The following is a 13407-nucleotide window of genomic DNA, read 5'->3' as shown; positions in this document are numbered from 1 at the left end:
GAGAATTAAATAAAATACATGAAAACAAAATTCAAATCCCTATACCAATGTGAATTTTTTTGTCTCAGACTTTTCTCTGTCAAACTATTTGAGGGAAGCAAGACCTCTAATACAGTAAAAGGATACCAAAAGGGTCCATAGTCAAAAATTCTCCCCCACATACATTACGCCAATTACACATTCATTTTGATAAACAAGCTTCTCTTTCAAGTATCTCCTGGTAGAGCTAACCCTATTGTTCATTCATACTTTTGCATACTGCTTTGGTATTACAGGATTTGACATAGCTTGCCTTGTACTGGAGATAACTCTGCAACTACACCAGGGATTCTCAAAAGGGAAGAGTAAAATTCTCCAGCAGCTGTGCTTTGAAATGGCATGTCCAATATTACAAATTTTTATTGGGTGGACATGGGAAGGCTCTATTGCTTTTGTTTGCAACTTTTCGTAAATAATTATCCACCAAATCTGAGAAAGAGGAGAGGTGGAGAGAACCAGAAATAGCTAAATCTCCATGGACGGCCAAGAAAGAACTTAGGTTTTACTAAATGCCTACCTCCTATGTACAGAGCATTTGACATACTTCCTCTAATTTCATAAAAACCTCAAAACAGCTCTGTGAACAAAGTTATTCTTACGGATGAGGAAAACAGCAGTCTGACAACTGAATGTGATCTTATGGATGAGGAAAACAGCCGTCTGACAACTGAATGTGATCATTTTCTCTTTGAAAAGAGACAAAAGGCATAGACCAACAGAGGTTAGACTCCTACTTTCAAGTGCCTATTCTTCCTTAAATCCTTAGCTTTCGACCCTCAGGGATATCACGGAAAGGATTTCTATATGTCCTTCCTTAATCCCAAAGGACTTCTTTACAAAGCTCAAATTGTTAGGGGGGAGGGGACGAGGAGAAGGTCATGTGCAATTAATTTAGATCTCTAACATGAGGAATTGAGGTGTTTAAAATGGATTACAGTGGTCGCCCCTTATCCGAGATTTCCCTCTCTCTGGTTTCAGTTACCCAAGGTCAACCCAGTCTGGAAACAGTTAATTCTCCTGCTGACCTAAAGTCAGAAGGTCAATAGCAGCCAAACCAAGTCACAATGCCTAGGTCATTCACCTCACTAAATAAGGCATTTTATCAGCTCACATCATCAAGGGTGAGTACAGGACAATAAAGGTATTTTGAGAAAGACCACATTCACACTTTTATTACAGCACAGTGTTCTATTTTATTATTAACTATTACTGTTAATATCTAATTTATAAACTTTATCATAAGAAAAAACACAGCATATAGAGAGAGGGTTCAGTACTATCCCCAGTTCCAGGCATCCACAGGTCTGGGAACAGACCTTCCACATGTAAGGAGGGATAAACTACTGTAGCTTAATCACGGAAACTGAACAGCCGACTCTAACACCCTTGTTAGCAAGCTAAAACAAAAGACAATAGCAGAGGGGGAAAAAAAAGCAAAGACCGAAATACTAGGAATACCTTACAAATGTAGATCATTATCAATAGTTAAACACCAGAAAAGTATTTACAGATGTCAAAAATTCTTCTAATTTTTAAAAGGTGACTTTAATTCAAAACCAAGGTTGAGAGTCATCTGTTACCGCTGGTTGGAGGGAAATAAATCTAAAGCACTTCGTCGGGAACTGCTGGTAGGACTCCAACACTTCTAGCACACACAGCTCCCTATTACCCTCCTCCCGTCTTAGCCTGAGTAGCAGCCTGAGCTAAAGACTGGAGTACAGCCTTGTTGTCAGTGCTCCCTTTAAAAAGTGATTCTTGCTGAAGACTCCTGAAGAACGAACTCTAGGCAGTGGAGAATGCACTGCCGCGAGTGAAATCCCCCAGACGCCGTGCAACGCTTAGGGAAGCTACAAAAACCGGGCCCCCGCTGCCGATTTCGCTTGGATTCTTTTGTTTGTTTGTTTTAATCGGCCTGGGGCAGCATAGGTTGGAAGGCGGAGACTGGAAACGCCTGCCAAGCTTGGGCTCTCGGTCAAAGAGGCTGCGCCTCCCGGTTCAAGCCAAGTCCATCCCCCACCCTCTTTCGCCATTCATCGCCTTCCCCTCCCCTCCCCCCATCATGTGACCGCAGCCTGGACTCCAGGCTTGTTTTTCCCCTCGGCTCAGCTGCACCGCGCAGGCGCCTCGGAGCCCATTCATTCGAAATGCGTAACAATGAGCCCCGGGGCCCAGCGGCTCCGCGAGCTTCCCAGCTCGGGCCGAGCCCCTCTCGGCCCCCAGAAGAGGCGGCGCCTCACTGGGGTCCCCCACCCCCGGCCGGCCGCCCACCCGGGGCCAACCTCCGACCCTCCGCCCACACGCCCGGAGTTGAAGTCAAACTTTCCTGGGCAGCCCCGGCGCCGCGTCGGCCCCTTCCCCCCGCCCAGGCCCGCCCCATCTCCACACCCGGCCCGGCCACCCACCGCGCAACCCGGCCCGGAGGGCCGACCTCGCCGACTCCTCCCAGCCCCAGCCCCCGAGACCCCCCGGGCCCGGCCGCCGCGAAGCCCAGGTGAACTCGCGGGAGGCGCCGGTCCGGTGGGTTCGCCGCGGGCAGTTATCGGACGGTTAACTGCTCCCACTGTGAGAGCAGCCCTTGGCAGAAGAGGAGCGCGGACCCGAGCCGCCCGGCCGCCCGGTCCCCTCGGGATGCTGCCCCTCCCTTCCCCACCCCCACCCCTTCCCGAACTGAAAGACAACAAACCCGCCGCGGAGTGCGGGCAGCCCCGACGCGGGCCGCCCTGGACGCGACAACACCACCAGCGGCTCGTGTACCCCCTCTCCGACTGACGCCGGTCTCTCCGGCGCGCCTTACTGCTCCCGCCGCCGCTCTTACTCCTCAACCGAAACTTTCCTACTTACCAAACCCGTCGCCATTACCAAGTCTTTCAAGCTTCGTCTTCCCCCCTCCCCTCAACCCCCCCGGGGGGTTGAGCCGCCTCCCAGATCTTTCGCCCTCTTATTGGCCTACGGAACTGCCATTCGATCTTTCCCCTTTCCCATTGGGTGATACCGTGGTCCGTCTCAGGAGGCGGGCTTGTATTGACTTTTGTGTTGTGTTCACTGGAGAAGACGGCCTGTCAATCACAAGAGTGAACGCTTCGGATTGGATTGCTGCCGAGACTCCGGGGACCGAAGCCAAACTTTGCCCCCGAAATGGATTGTGGGTTCGTAGTCTCAGCCTTGCTCTGTTCTGGGACACTGCAGGCAAGAGGAACCGGTTGGACTACATATCCCAGAGGTGCTTGCACAGCGCTGTCTTGATAGTAAACAAGAGTCATAGGGACACGTGTATCAGCTCGTTTGTTTTGGTGTCTGGGACAAAAGGGAGGGGGGCGGAGGAAGGGAGTGTTTTAAAGCTTTGGCCTCTTCTCTTCCTCTGGGCCTCTCTTAGCACTCGGAGAGCCCCAGTCTCTCGCAGCACCCATTTCGGGCCATAAACAGCCAGAGTCGCTCGCTGCTCGAAGTTTGGCAGGAGGCCAAGGTATTGTTTTAGTGCGAGGGGAAGGAGATGACTGCACAAGCGGAAGCAGTGCAGCCTCGCGAGGGACCCAGTCACCCACAAATCACAGCTCCGGGCATTATGGGGATAATAAAGGTGGTGTTGGGCTCCAGTGGGAAGAACTTGAATTCCTTTGTCTTCACCCTTGCCTGGCCACCCCCCGGACAGCAACTTGAGAAGGTTTCTTTGCCAGCTTTGATCAGTTCACCCAAGATGTGTTGAATGCCGGCTACGTGCCAGGCACTGAGAGGCTCGGGGATGAACACTGAAAGAAAAGTTCAGGGTCTGGAGAATTTACAAAGCTGTAAGGGGTGGACGATTACTATTGACTTAGAGACTGAGGCAAGTCAACGCGGTATTTTCCGTATTGACCAGCTTGCTCGTTGGTTAAGGTAAATAGTATAATGTGTGACTTAAACTGAATTAGTGAATCATTATCTAAGTGTCTTTGGTGAGATTTTGTTAACCAGTGTTCCCCTCCAGACGACTTCCCATTGATGAAAGAGAGAAGAATGTCTTTCCACTTCGTTGCCACTAGGAGTTCCTCCTTAAGTTACTAATACTCTGACTCACCAGAGAGGGTGGCTTCTTTGGCTTTATAGGTAGCTTCACTTTAAACATGGCTGTCCATCACAGTCCACCGAGTCTGTAATTGATGTTTTTACCATTCACATTACAAAGGCATTATTAAGCTTTTTTTCCTTTGAACCTTTAACGTTTAATCATTTAAGCTATGCTTCAGGTTTTATATCTTTAGATCACTATGTGTATGCTTAAAATTAAGAGGAAAACTTACATTAGTTAGAATTCAATAGTCAAACTACTGAAAAGAGGCTTTAACCATAACTGATTATTCCTTTAACAAGCCCCCCACCCCCCCGCCCCCCGGTACATTTCTTGAGTTTTTAAATCTCCCGGAAAGCCACGTAACAAATCAAATCCCAAACAACTCTCATGGGTTAAAACAAATTTTCCAATTCTTTTAGGGGTTTTCTGTTTGAAGCCTTGGAGTGAAATTATTTTAAAATAGTTCTCCCTACCATAGGATCAAAGATTTACTTCTTGTATTCACAAATAGTAACATTGTAATTTTTTCCTAAAAATAATTGAGAGCCAACAAAATGCCTAAATCTTTCACTGAGGGAAAAGGACAGGATTTGAATGTATTATCTTTCAGAGATTAGTAGAGGGATCCAAAAAAGAAAGTGGACTGTGACCCTGTTATTTTGTTTCCTTTTTTGTCTTCCTTTCTTCCCCCCCTTACAGTGGAGGATTGCTGGGCTGCCTCTCCAGTGTGTCATTTTTTGACAAAAAGAAAAAATTGTGAAATTTACCTAATCATTTAAATTAAAATTTGAAATATTTATGTTTTATGCCCACCGGGAAACTGAAAAGCTTTCCTTCCCCCCAAAAAATGAGCCCTCAACAGCTCGAGCCACTCCTTTCCCCTATTCATTGCATAAACCAGGAGACCTGCTTTTAGGGTTAGAACCTTACCTCATTTTATTAATTAATTTTTTTTTTTTTTTAAGTAGGCTCCACACCCAACTCAGGGCTTGAACTCATGACCCTGAGATCATGACCGGAGCTGAGATCAAGAGTCAGATGCTTAACCAACTGAGCCACCAGACACCCCTGAACCTTACCTTATTTTAAAAGGTTTTGTATTTGAAAGTTCTTACTAAAAGCCTTACTGGAGATGTTCTTTACTGGTCGACACTATGATGGTAAGAATAATTTCAACTTCAGATCAAGATATTGTACATTATTATAAATAATTACCTTTTAATAGCGTTGTAAAGTTTTTCCATTCACTCATTCAAAATATTTAGTTCCCATTATTTGACCACTTTGCTACAAAGATATAAAATCTTTTCACATACTTTAATTTTTGTCTAAGTCATTGGGGAGTAAAATTCTGACATTTCAGTCACAACTGATTAAATATCAGTATTGAAATCTATACACCTTTAAAGTGGACAATTAGTCCTGTCTTTTGACTTTCCTGGGAAGCTAAATGATAGTATTAGTACCTCATGTATATTTAACAGGTGTATCATCATCATTAATTCTTGGGTGACTAACAAAACCAGCCAACTCATAACCCAGAGCAAAGATCAAAGTAAAAAACTAGTAAGATCTTGAAAATCTTAATATATGCAAATTCTACTCTTTCACTAGAGCAGATATAATTAAGAACATGTAAACACATAAACTTCTGTTTTCATAAAGAAACATGAAGTGCTAATTTGTTAAAGGTAGTAAAAAAAAAGATAAATCCTATTTGGGGTAAAATTAAACAATATTTCTGCCTCAATTCCACCACATTTGGCACACCAGTGACTACTTTGCTGGACTTAGCGAGATTAAGTTCAAGCACATGGCATTGCTTACATATTGAGAATATCCCTGTTCAAATTGATAAAAAGGAAATCACTCAAACCAAGTACAGATCTTCCTCAACTTACAATGGAGTTATGTCCAATAAACCCATCATAAGTTGAAAATTATCGCAAGTTGAAAAAGCACTTAGCACACCTAACCTACAGGGGCACCTGGGTGGCTCAGTTGGTTAAGTGTCTGCCTTTGGCTCAGGTTGTGATCCCTGGGTTCTGGGATCGAGCCCCGCATTGGGCTCTCTGCTCAGTGGGGAGCCTGCTTCTCCCTCTCCCTGCCACTCTGCCTACTTGTGATCTCTCTCTCTCTGTCAAATAAATAAAATCTTTAAAACAACAACACACACCTAACCTACAGAACTTCACAGCTCAGCAGAGCCTACTTTGCTCAGAACACTTACATTAGCTGACAGTTGGACAAAATCATCTAACACAAAGGCTATTATATAATGAAGTGTAGAACATCTCATGTAATTTACTAAATACTCTCCTGAAAGTGAAAAACAGAATGGCTGTAAGTGTATGGTTATGGGTTGTTGACCCTCCTGCTCGTGTGGCTGGCAGGGAGCTGGCTGCCCTGACCAGCATCATGAGAGAGGATTGTCCTCCTGTGTATTGCTAGCCTGGGAAAAGATCAAAATTCAAAGTACAGTTTCTACTGAATGCACATTGCTTTTGCACCATCGTGGAGTCGAAAAATTGTGAGTCAAACCATCCTAAGCTGGGGACCATCTGTACTAAAACTAGGAAATGGAACACACATACGGTTGAAAGTAGTTCCCCAACTTTTCAGATAGTCTCTCTTTTGGTAGATTATTTAAAATCTTGGCACCCGGATAGCTCAGTCGGTAGAGCATGAGACTCTTAAAATCTTACAGATATCCTTCCATGTATGTACTATACTTTAAAATGTTAATTTTATAATTAATTCCAAGTACTCAGGTATACTCAAATTGTAAGACAATGCCTGGGAGCTAATGATGAGTGCCATTTTAGAAATGAGTAATATGTTTGTTGTACTTGTAATTCTTGATTCTACTACGAGTTTAAATTTTACTCAGATGACCATAAAGCAAGGGCTTTCTTCAGTGGTTGGCATGTTGGGTGTCTTAACACAATCACCTTTAGGAGGAAGAACCAAGGGGAAAAGGAAAAGGGGAATAAAGAAGGGGGGAGCTGGCTGGCTCTGTCGGTGGAACATGCGTCTCTTGATCTCGGGGCTGTGGGTTTGAGCTCCATGTTGGGTGCAGAGATTACCTGTGAGTGGGTATTGGTGGTATGTCGATGCCATTGCTGAGGTGGGGAATGTTGGAGAGAACAGACTTGAGGACTGGGAGAAGGGGAAAGGTTGGGTTCAACTTTAGATGATGAGTTTTCTGTGCAAGCAAGAAATTTAGGTACAGAGTTCCTAAAAGCATCTGAATCTATGTGGAGTTCAGATCCAGGTGGACAGAAATAAACTTGGGTGTCCTCAGGACTCAGGGCACTATGCTTTGTGGCCTCAAGAGCGCTCAAAACGTTTTTGTTAGTTGCCCAATTTGGTATTCATGAAAATGTGAGCATTTAGAAAAGGCAACAAAAAATTCAACTTAATCCTACCTTCTATTTATAAAATTAAGCAGAAATAGGAAGGTTTTCATCTTTCAAATGACTGTTCTCATGTCTTCCATTGCAAGTTTTCTAGACCATTCCCGTTATCTGAACCGTTTAACACAAACTCCCACATATTTTCTCCTCATGTCTGTTATTTTAGGCCCTCATCTATGTATTTTCTTTTAGTTGCCAGTCAAAAGTACCTCATTTTAGAGGCGAGTCTGATAAAAGGCAACTAAAACCACAGGAATAATACCTACACAGCTCTTTTCACACTGTGACTACACTTAATATTGTTTCCATTTGCTGCCCCAACATTTACCAACATTACCTCCTCCTTCCCCGCCACCATCTCCTATGCATCTTTTTGTCTGAGCACTCAGTCAACAGGTGCCTGCTGAACATATGAATGAGAAGTTAGGAGGAAATAAGCCGCACGAACTTTCTTAGGAGGATAGCATGTTATGTGTTATGCTGTATGTCATGTGCTGTTTTGATCGCAGACTATGAGCAAGCTTCCACGGGCTCTCCATGTGTGAACATTCATCAGGGCTCTAGGGCGGTCTCATATTCTTACAAGGTAAGCGCTATTCTCATTCGTCTCCCTCACACAAAGGCAAACAAGATTCTTGGAATCCACTTCCAACTCCTTCAAGTTCCACAGCATTATCACAATGCGCCATAGCAGTAAACATGTGGAGGCTATTTAAGTTCAGCTAATTTAAGGAGCAATCACAAAGAAAAAATTTGCCAAAGATGTTTTTATAGCATCTCTTCTAAAATAATTTGGCTTTAAAACACGTCATTTGTATACATTTCAAGAATACAGTCCTTATGTAAAGGGTGGCCTCAAAGAGGCAGAGTTCTCGGGAGACCGTTTATTCTCTTGTCCCTCAGCGGGATCTAGGTAGGTTTCCAATTAGGACTAAGATGGAAAACCAGCGACCAGAAGCAACTTTATCCGAGGTTTTTGCAGGTCATAGTTACTGCTCACTCATTCAAGGGTTCTACTTTGTCAACTTTTTTTTTCATGTTAAGCAGAAAACACTTAGGGTTTTGCTTCTGGGTTGCTGAGGCCAGGAGCCAAGGCTGCTTTTGTCATTTGAGTACATTTCTGGCTCACACTTAAAACCTTCTCTGGCCCTCTGGAAAAAAAACTCATTTTCTTCTTTTTGCAGGGGAGAGTAAAACTTCATTTACTTACTATAACATCTCAAATATAATCGATACTAACAAAACATTTCATATATATACAATTTGCAGTACACATTGGGGGGGATTTTGGGTGGGTAGAGTGGCAAGGCTCAGGCTGTGGTTGAATCTGGGGATAACCACCAACCTAGTAAGTGTCATTTCATTTTTATGGTGCCGACAGTTACTTCCACAGCATACTTCATTACATCTCCCAAATGCAAATGTTACATGCATCTTCAGGATTTCTTAGGCGATTTTAGATTTATAAATTTACAGCATAAAAAGGGACACAAGACCCAGATCTGTTGATCAAATAAAGTTTTCCTCTCAAGAGTCTTTCTATCTGCACTGTCAACCTGATACAGATTTCTCTATAGGCTCAACATGGGGAAAACATATGAGACCAAGAACTGCACAGGTAACCAAGAGATCTCAGTTGCCTGCAAGTGCTGCATGGACTCACCACGTAACTGATTTGGGCGAAGTCACCGACTCTCCTCACTTACACACACTGAATTGATCTAAGTTCCCACAGTTATTGTTGGGCACACAAGACCTCTGCCAATACCTGGTAAACTTTACTGTTTCCATAATTCGTTATACTTTTAAGGTCTATTTTTTTTTTAAGTACCTGGTAAGACTAACAACTATATAGTTTCAGTTGCTCAACCAGTTTTGCTGCCTTTAAAAATATCCTGGAGCAGGTAGTGTTGTCTCAACTCCTATTCCAATTTGTTTTGGTCAAAATTCTTTCTGATATTCAACATCAGGCCGCACTTCACACTCTCTTAATTTCAGAAGCTAGCATTCCTTGTTACTCTATTTCTCCCTTATGCATGAACAATTCCATTTCTCCCTTTGGTATTAACATTTTATTCAGATACTAGAATTCCTTGTTCGGTTATTTAACAAAGCCATGGCTTATCCAGATGTATTACCCCTCTGGGCTTACACATGACGTTTTCTTTAAGAATGCCATATAGGTCGTGCCATTTGCAACAACATGGATGGAACTGAGGGTATTATGCCAAGCCAAATAAGTCAGAAAAAGACAACTGTCATATGATCTCACTCATAGGTGGAATTTAAGAAACAAAACAGAGGCTCATAGGGGATGAGAGGAAAAAATAAAACAAGATTAAATCGGAGAGTGAGGCAAACCATAAGAGACTCTTGATCATGGGAAACAAACTGAGGATTGCTGGAGGGGTGGGGCTGGAGGGACGGGGTAACTGGGTGATGGACATTAAGGAGGATACGGGATGTAATGAGCACTGGGTGTTATATGAGACTGATGAATCACTGACCTCTACCTCTGAAACCAGTAATATGTTAATTGAATTTAAATAATTTTTAAAAAAGAATACCATAGGTCATGTAGTCCTTGTTATAAATATAACATTGCTTGAGAAAATTAGGAAAACTAGATCAGTATCTTCAAGATGCTTTAGAAAGGAAAAGGACTTGGCACTTAATGGGACATATTTCAATCAAATCCAGAGTCCCTTACTTCATGTCCCATGCCTCCCTTGCAGCATTTCTACACATTTTAAATGGTCTGCTAGTTTCTAACAGTAAGCCAAGCATGCTCACCCAACTTGTGTCGCAGAGTGTTTGTTACGATATAGACAGCAAGCCCTAGTTCATAGTGACATGCAGAACACACACACACAAACACCACTATATAAAACAAGAAGCACTTGTGTTAATAGAAGGTTCTTCCAGAATAATTCATAGCTACACGGAGTGTATCCTTGAATGACACTTCAGTGGAGGATCTTCCAAGAGTAAAGAATCTTGGTTTGTGACCGAATGATGACATCCATACCCACAAGTCAAATGTGAGGTGTTTTAATTAGATGCTTCAACATGTAAATTCCCTAGTCAGTCACACTTCTTTGGTGAACCTACACGGCCAAGTTCGTCTGCAGCATACCGCAACTGTTTAGATCATGTATGACTAATAGTTAAAATCTGTAAATCCCTATTGCCATAAAGTACTATACTCTCTTGTTGCATTAGGCCCAGGGGGGAGGGGTGGGGGCGGCAGCTTTCACATGTACCCCCCATCTGTCCTGCTTCTCACATAGTACAATATGCACTGTCCAAATCCCAAGGCAGAAACAAGTGAAACAAAACAAAACAAAACCAAAAACAAACAAAAAAACCCCCAAACTTCATTAAAAACATTTTATTATAAAAGTGTGCTTTATTATAAGGTAAATTTAAATATAACCAACAATACTGAAAATAATGTAACTGGCATTTACAGCCTTGGTCAGAGTTCTTTATTAAACAGGCATTTGTTTGCTACTCCATGAATAGTTAATAATCAGCTTATGCAACAAGGTATCTTGAAAAAGTGGATAAAGAATACAGAATGATGAGCCAGGAATCTGGGGGTTCTTTGTGGTTTTTTTCTTTTTTAACAGACCTGGTTTTTAAAATGAAATCTGAAATAGAAAACAAGTCATCTTCATGTCGTAAGCTCTCTTCCTACAAGAAAGTTTGCAAAATTGTTAAACAGTGTTCTAAAATGTGGTTAAGTTATACTTTACATAATTTTTATATGTACATTATTTGATGAACACATTTTTAACCATATTTTCATTATATATGTAAGACCATAGACATTCTCTAATAACATCACACTGTAAGAGCCACAGAATATTTTTACCCAGGTTTGTATTTCTTTAAAACCTGTTTCCCAAAATGCAACGGCTCATTTAAAAGTGAACAACTGGTTAGAACTAACCTCTCCAGACACTGGGGTCATGTGGGCCTAGAAATCATGTTAAGAATAATACTGCTTTTGGTTGAATGTAATTCATCTTATGTGGCAGAATAATAAGCATATTATCAATGAAAATCTATTCAGTTAAGTTCATCCTGCACTTTTGAGTCTACATTAACACAAATGGCAAGGCCTAATGGTACATTTGGATGGGGCAGAAATTCCTTTTATCTTTATATATGGTTTTGCTCATAAAAATTTATTTCTACCACCTTAAAGGAAACCCATGGGAGCAGATGTCTGCAAAGGATCATATTATGTACACCTAGTGAAGAACAGAGAAATATCCTGTGGGCATGTTGATAAGGACCCCAAAATATTTTTGGTATAGGAGAGGTCTTTTTTTTCCCTTTTCTTTCTTTCTGTTCTTTCTTTCTCTTTATTTTTTTTGCATATGTAAGATCTCCGACTTCTAGAAGACAAATTTAAATAGCATTTAAAAAAACTACTTGTGACATTACATGTCGAACTCAAACTTTTAAAGAGTACAGAGAACTACAAAATGGAAAAAGGAAGCAGATATATGCTTTATGAGGAAACTGTGTCAATGATCTCTCATTTAAAAAAGACTCTTCCTTATTATCATAATGACTACATTGCCTGTCCTTAAAACCACTGGAGAACGGAGGTTACTGACATTATGCCAAAGAAGTCAGAATGTACTTTATTGCAAAAATAGAAAAGGTTTGAAAATTGCATATGATGTGTTCTACCATTTCACCGTAGTCCAAGGCCAGCACATAACTTATCAAGCCAGAAAAACTTGAGAAAACAAAAATGATTAAAACTGTACTTACTATATATAGTGAGTTGTAAAAAGAATGTGATGCAAGGCTGTCCAGCATGAGTCACTGCCAGGGTCCCTTTTCATGGGCACACTCACTAACACAGCAATCCGGGGAAGTCCAAATGAACACAGATCACCCAAGGCAGCATCCTTTAATTATCTTCTTACACACAGATACTTTCAGTATATTACAATCGTCTGAATAAACCTTTCACTCAAATCATAATTTTGTGGAGTACAAAGTCATTTCATCAGTATGTCAGTATTTTTTTGACCTACTCTTTAGAAAGTGATGGTAAAGCCTATTGAGTATTAAATCACTACTCTGTTTACGGATACATTGTAAATGTAAAAAAAGGAAAAAAACCTGAAATCACAGAAAATGCTTGGCATCTACACAAACACATTCTCAGTGGACTAACCACTACTGTGTAATTTTGTCACTATGGGTCTTGTCCATACTTTTGCTTCATGCAGTGGGTTCAACAATATCCATGTTAGTTCCAAACAGAGCAACTAATTGTTCTTCATAGGTGGCAATGTTCCTTTTCATAATTTCCATGCAAGGTCCCAAAAGCCTTTCAAACGCCTGCACATCCATAGCTAAGAAAAGGGGAGAATAAAAGAAAAACAAATTTAACATTCTTTGCAAATCTGAAAAATTCCAAAGTCACTTACGATGCCCATTCTACAGGTGTCAATAATGCAATGGTATTTTTAGATATTTATCAAATGCAAGAAAAGGGCATAAGGATAAAAATGATCCATCTCAGAAAGTAAACAGCCAATGTTCCCTTGATAATCTGATTGTGCAATGCTAGGTTAGGTGGGAGGCTCCTGGTCTACGGTAAGAAGAAAATGAAGGGCTGTTACGGCAAGGCCTTGGAATTTTAAAAAATAAATTAGTTTTGATGTCACCACCCCAATAATATGAACTCCTTAAAGGTGGCAAGGGATTTTTTCCTCTACTGTTTTCCCTTCTCAGGGTTTACAATGCTGTGCTGTAAAGACCCAGTGTTACCTTTTGTAATGTTTACTGGTTTATCCTATTGTCTAGTCAATTCAACATGGCGACCAAAATGCTTTTGTCCACTTCTAAGTATATGCTGTCACTTTCCCTGCC

At 41.7% G+C, this 13407-nt stretch overlaps 2 protein-coding genes across 3 annotated transcripts in view; both read right to left on the bottom strand.

Annotated features, from left to right (window-relative positions):
- The window catches only part of HBP1 (HMG-box transcription factor 1), a 28374-nt gene extending 25458 nt beyond the window's left edge, over positions 1 to 2916 (bottom strand). The window contains exon 1 of one of the 2 annotated variants that reach the window (XM_032402370.1): positions 2881 to 2916. In XM_032402370.1, the coding sequence (XP_032258261.1) occupies positions 2881 to 2895 (15 nt within the window). In that variant the 5' untranslated portion in view covers positions 2896 to 2916. Of the gene's footprint in view, positions 1 to 2722; positions 2747 to 2880 lie in introns of those variants that run through there. The other variant, XM_032402371.1, reaches the window with a different exon arrangement.
- An 8964-nt stretch (positions 2917 to 11880) lies between these two features.
- Positions 11881 to 13407, bottom strand: part of PRKAR2B (protein kinase cAMP-dependent type II regulatory subunit beta) — a 91100-nt gene continuing 89573 nt past the window's right edge. The window contains exon 11 of the mRNA XM_032402367.1: positions 11881 to 12887. Within this exon, the coding sequence (XP_032258258.1) occupies positions 12754 to 12887 (134 nt within the window). The 3' untranslated portion in view covers positions 11881 to 12753. The remainder of the gene's footprint in view (positions 12888 to 13407) is intronic.

The sequence above is a fragment of the Phoca vitulina genome, unplaced genomic scaffold (assembly GCF_004348235.1).
Source record: "Phoca vitulina isolate PV1807 unplaced genomic scaffold, GSC_HSeal_1.0 scaffold4, whole genome shotgun sequence".
Classification (NCBI taxonomy): Eukaryota; Metazoa; Chordata; class Mammalia; order Carnivora; family Phocidae; genus Phoca; species Phoca vitulina.
This window is presented reverse-complemented; position numbering and strand designations above follow the sequence as displayed.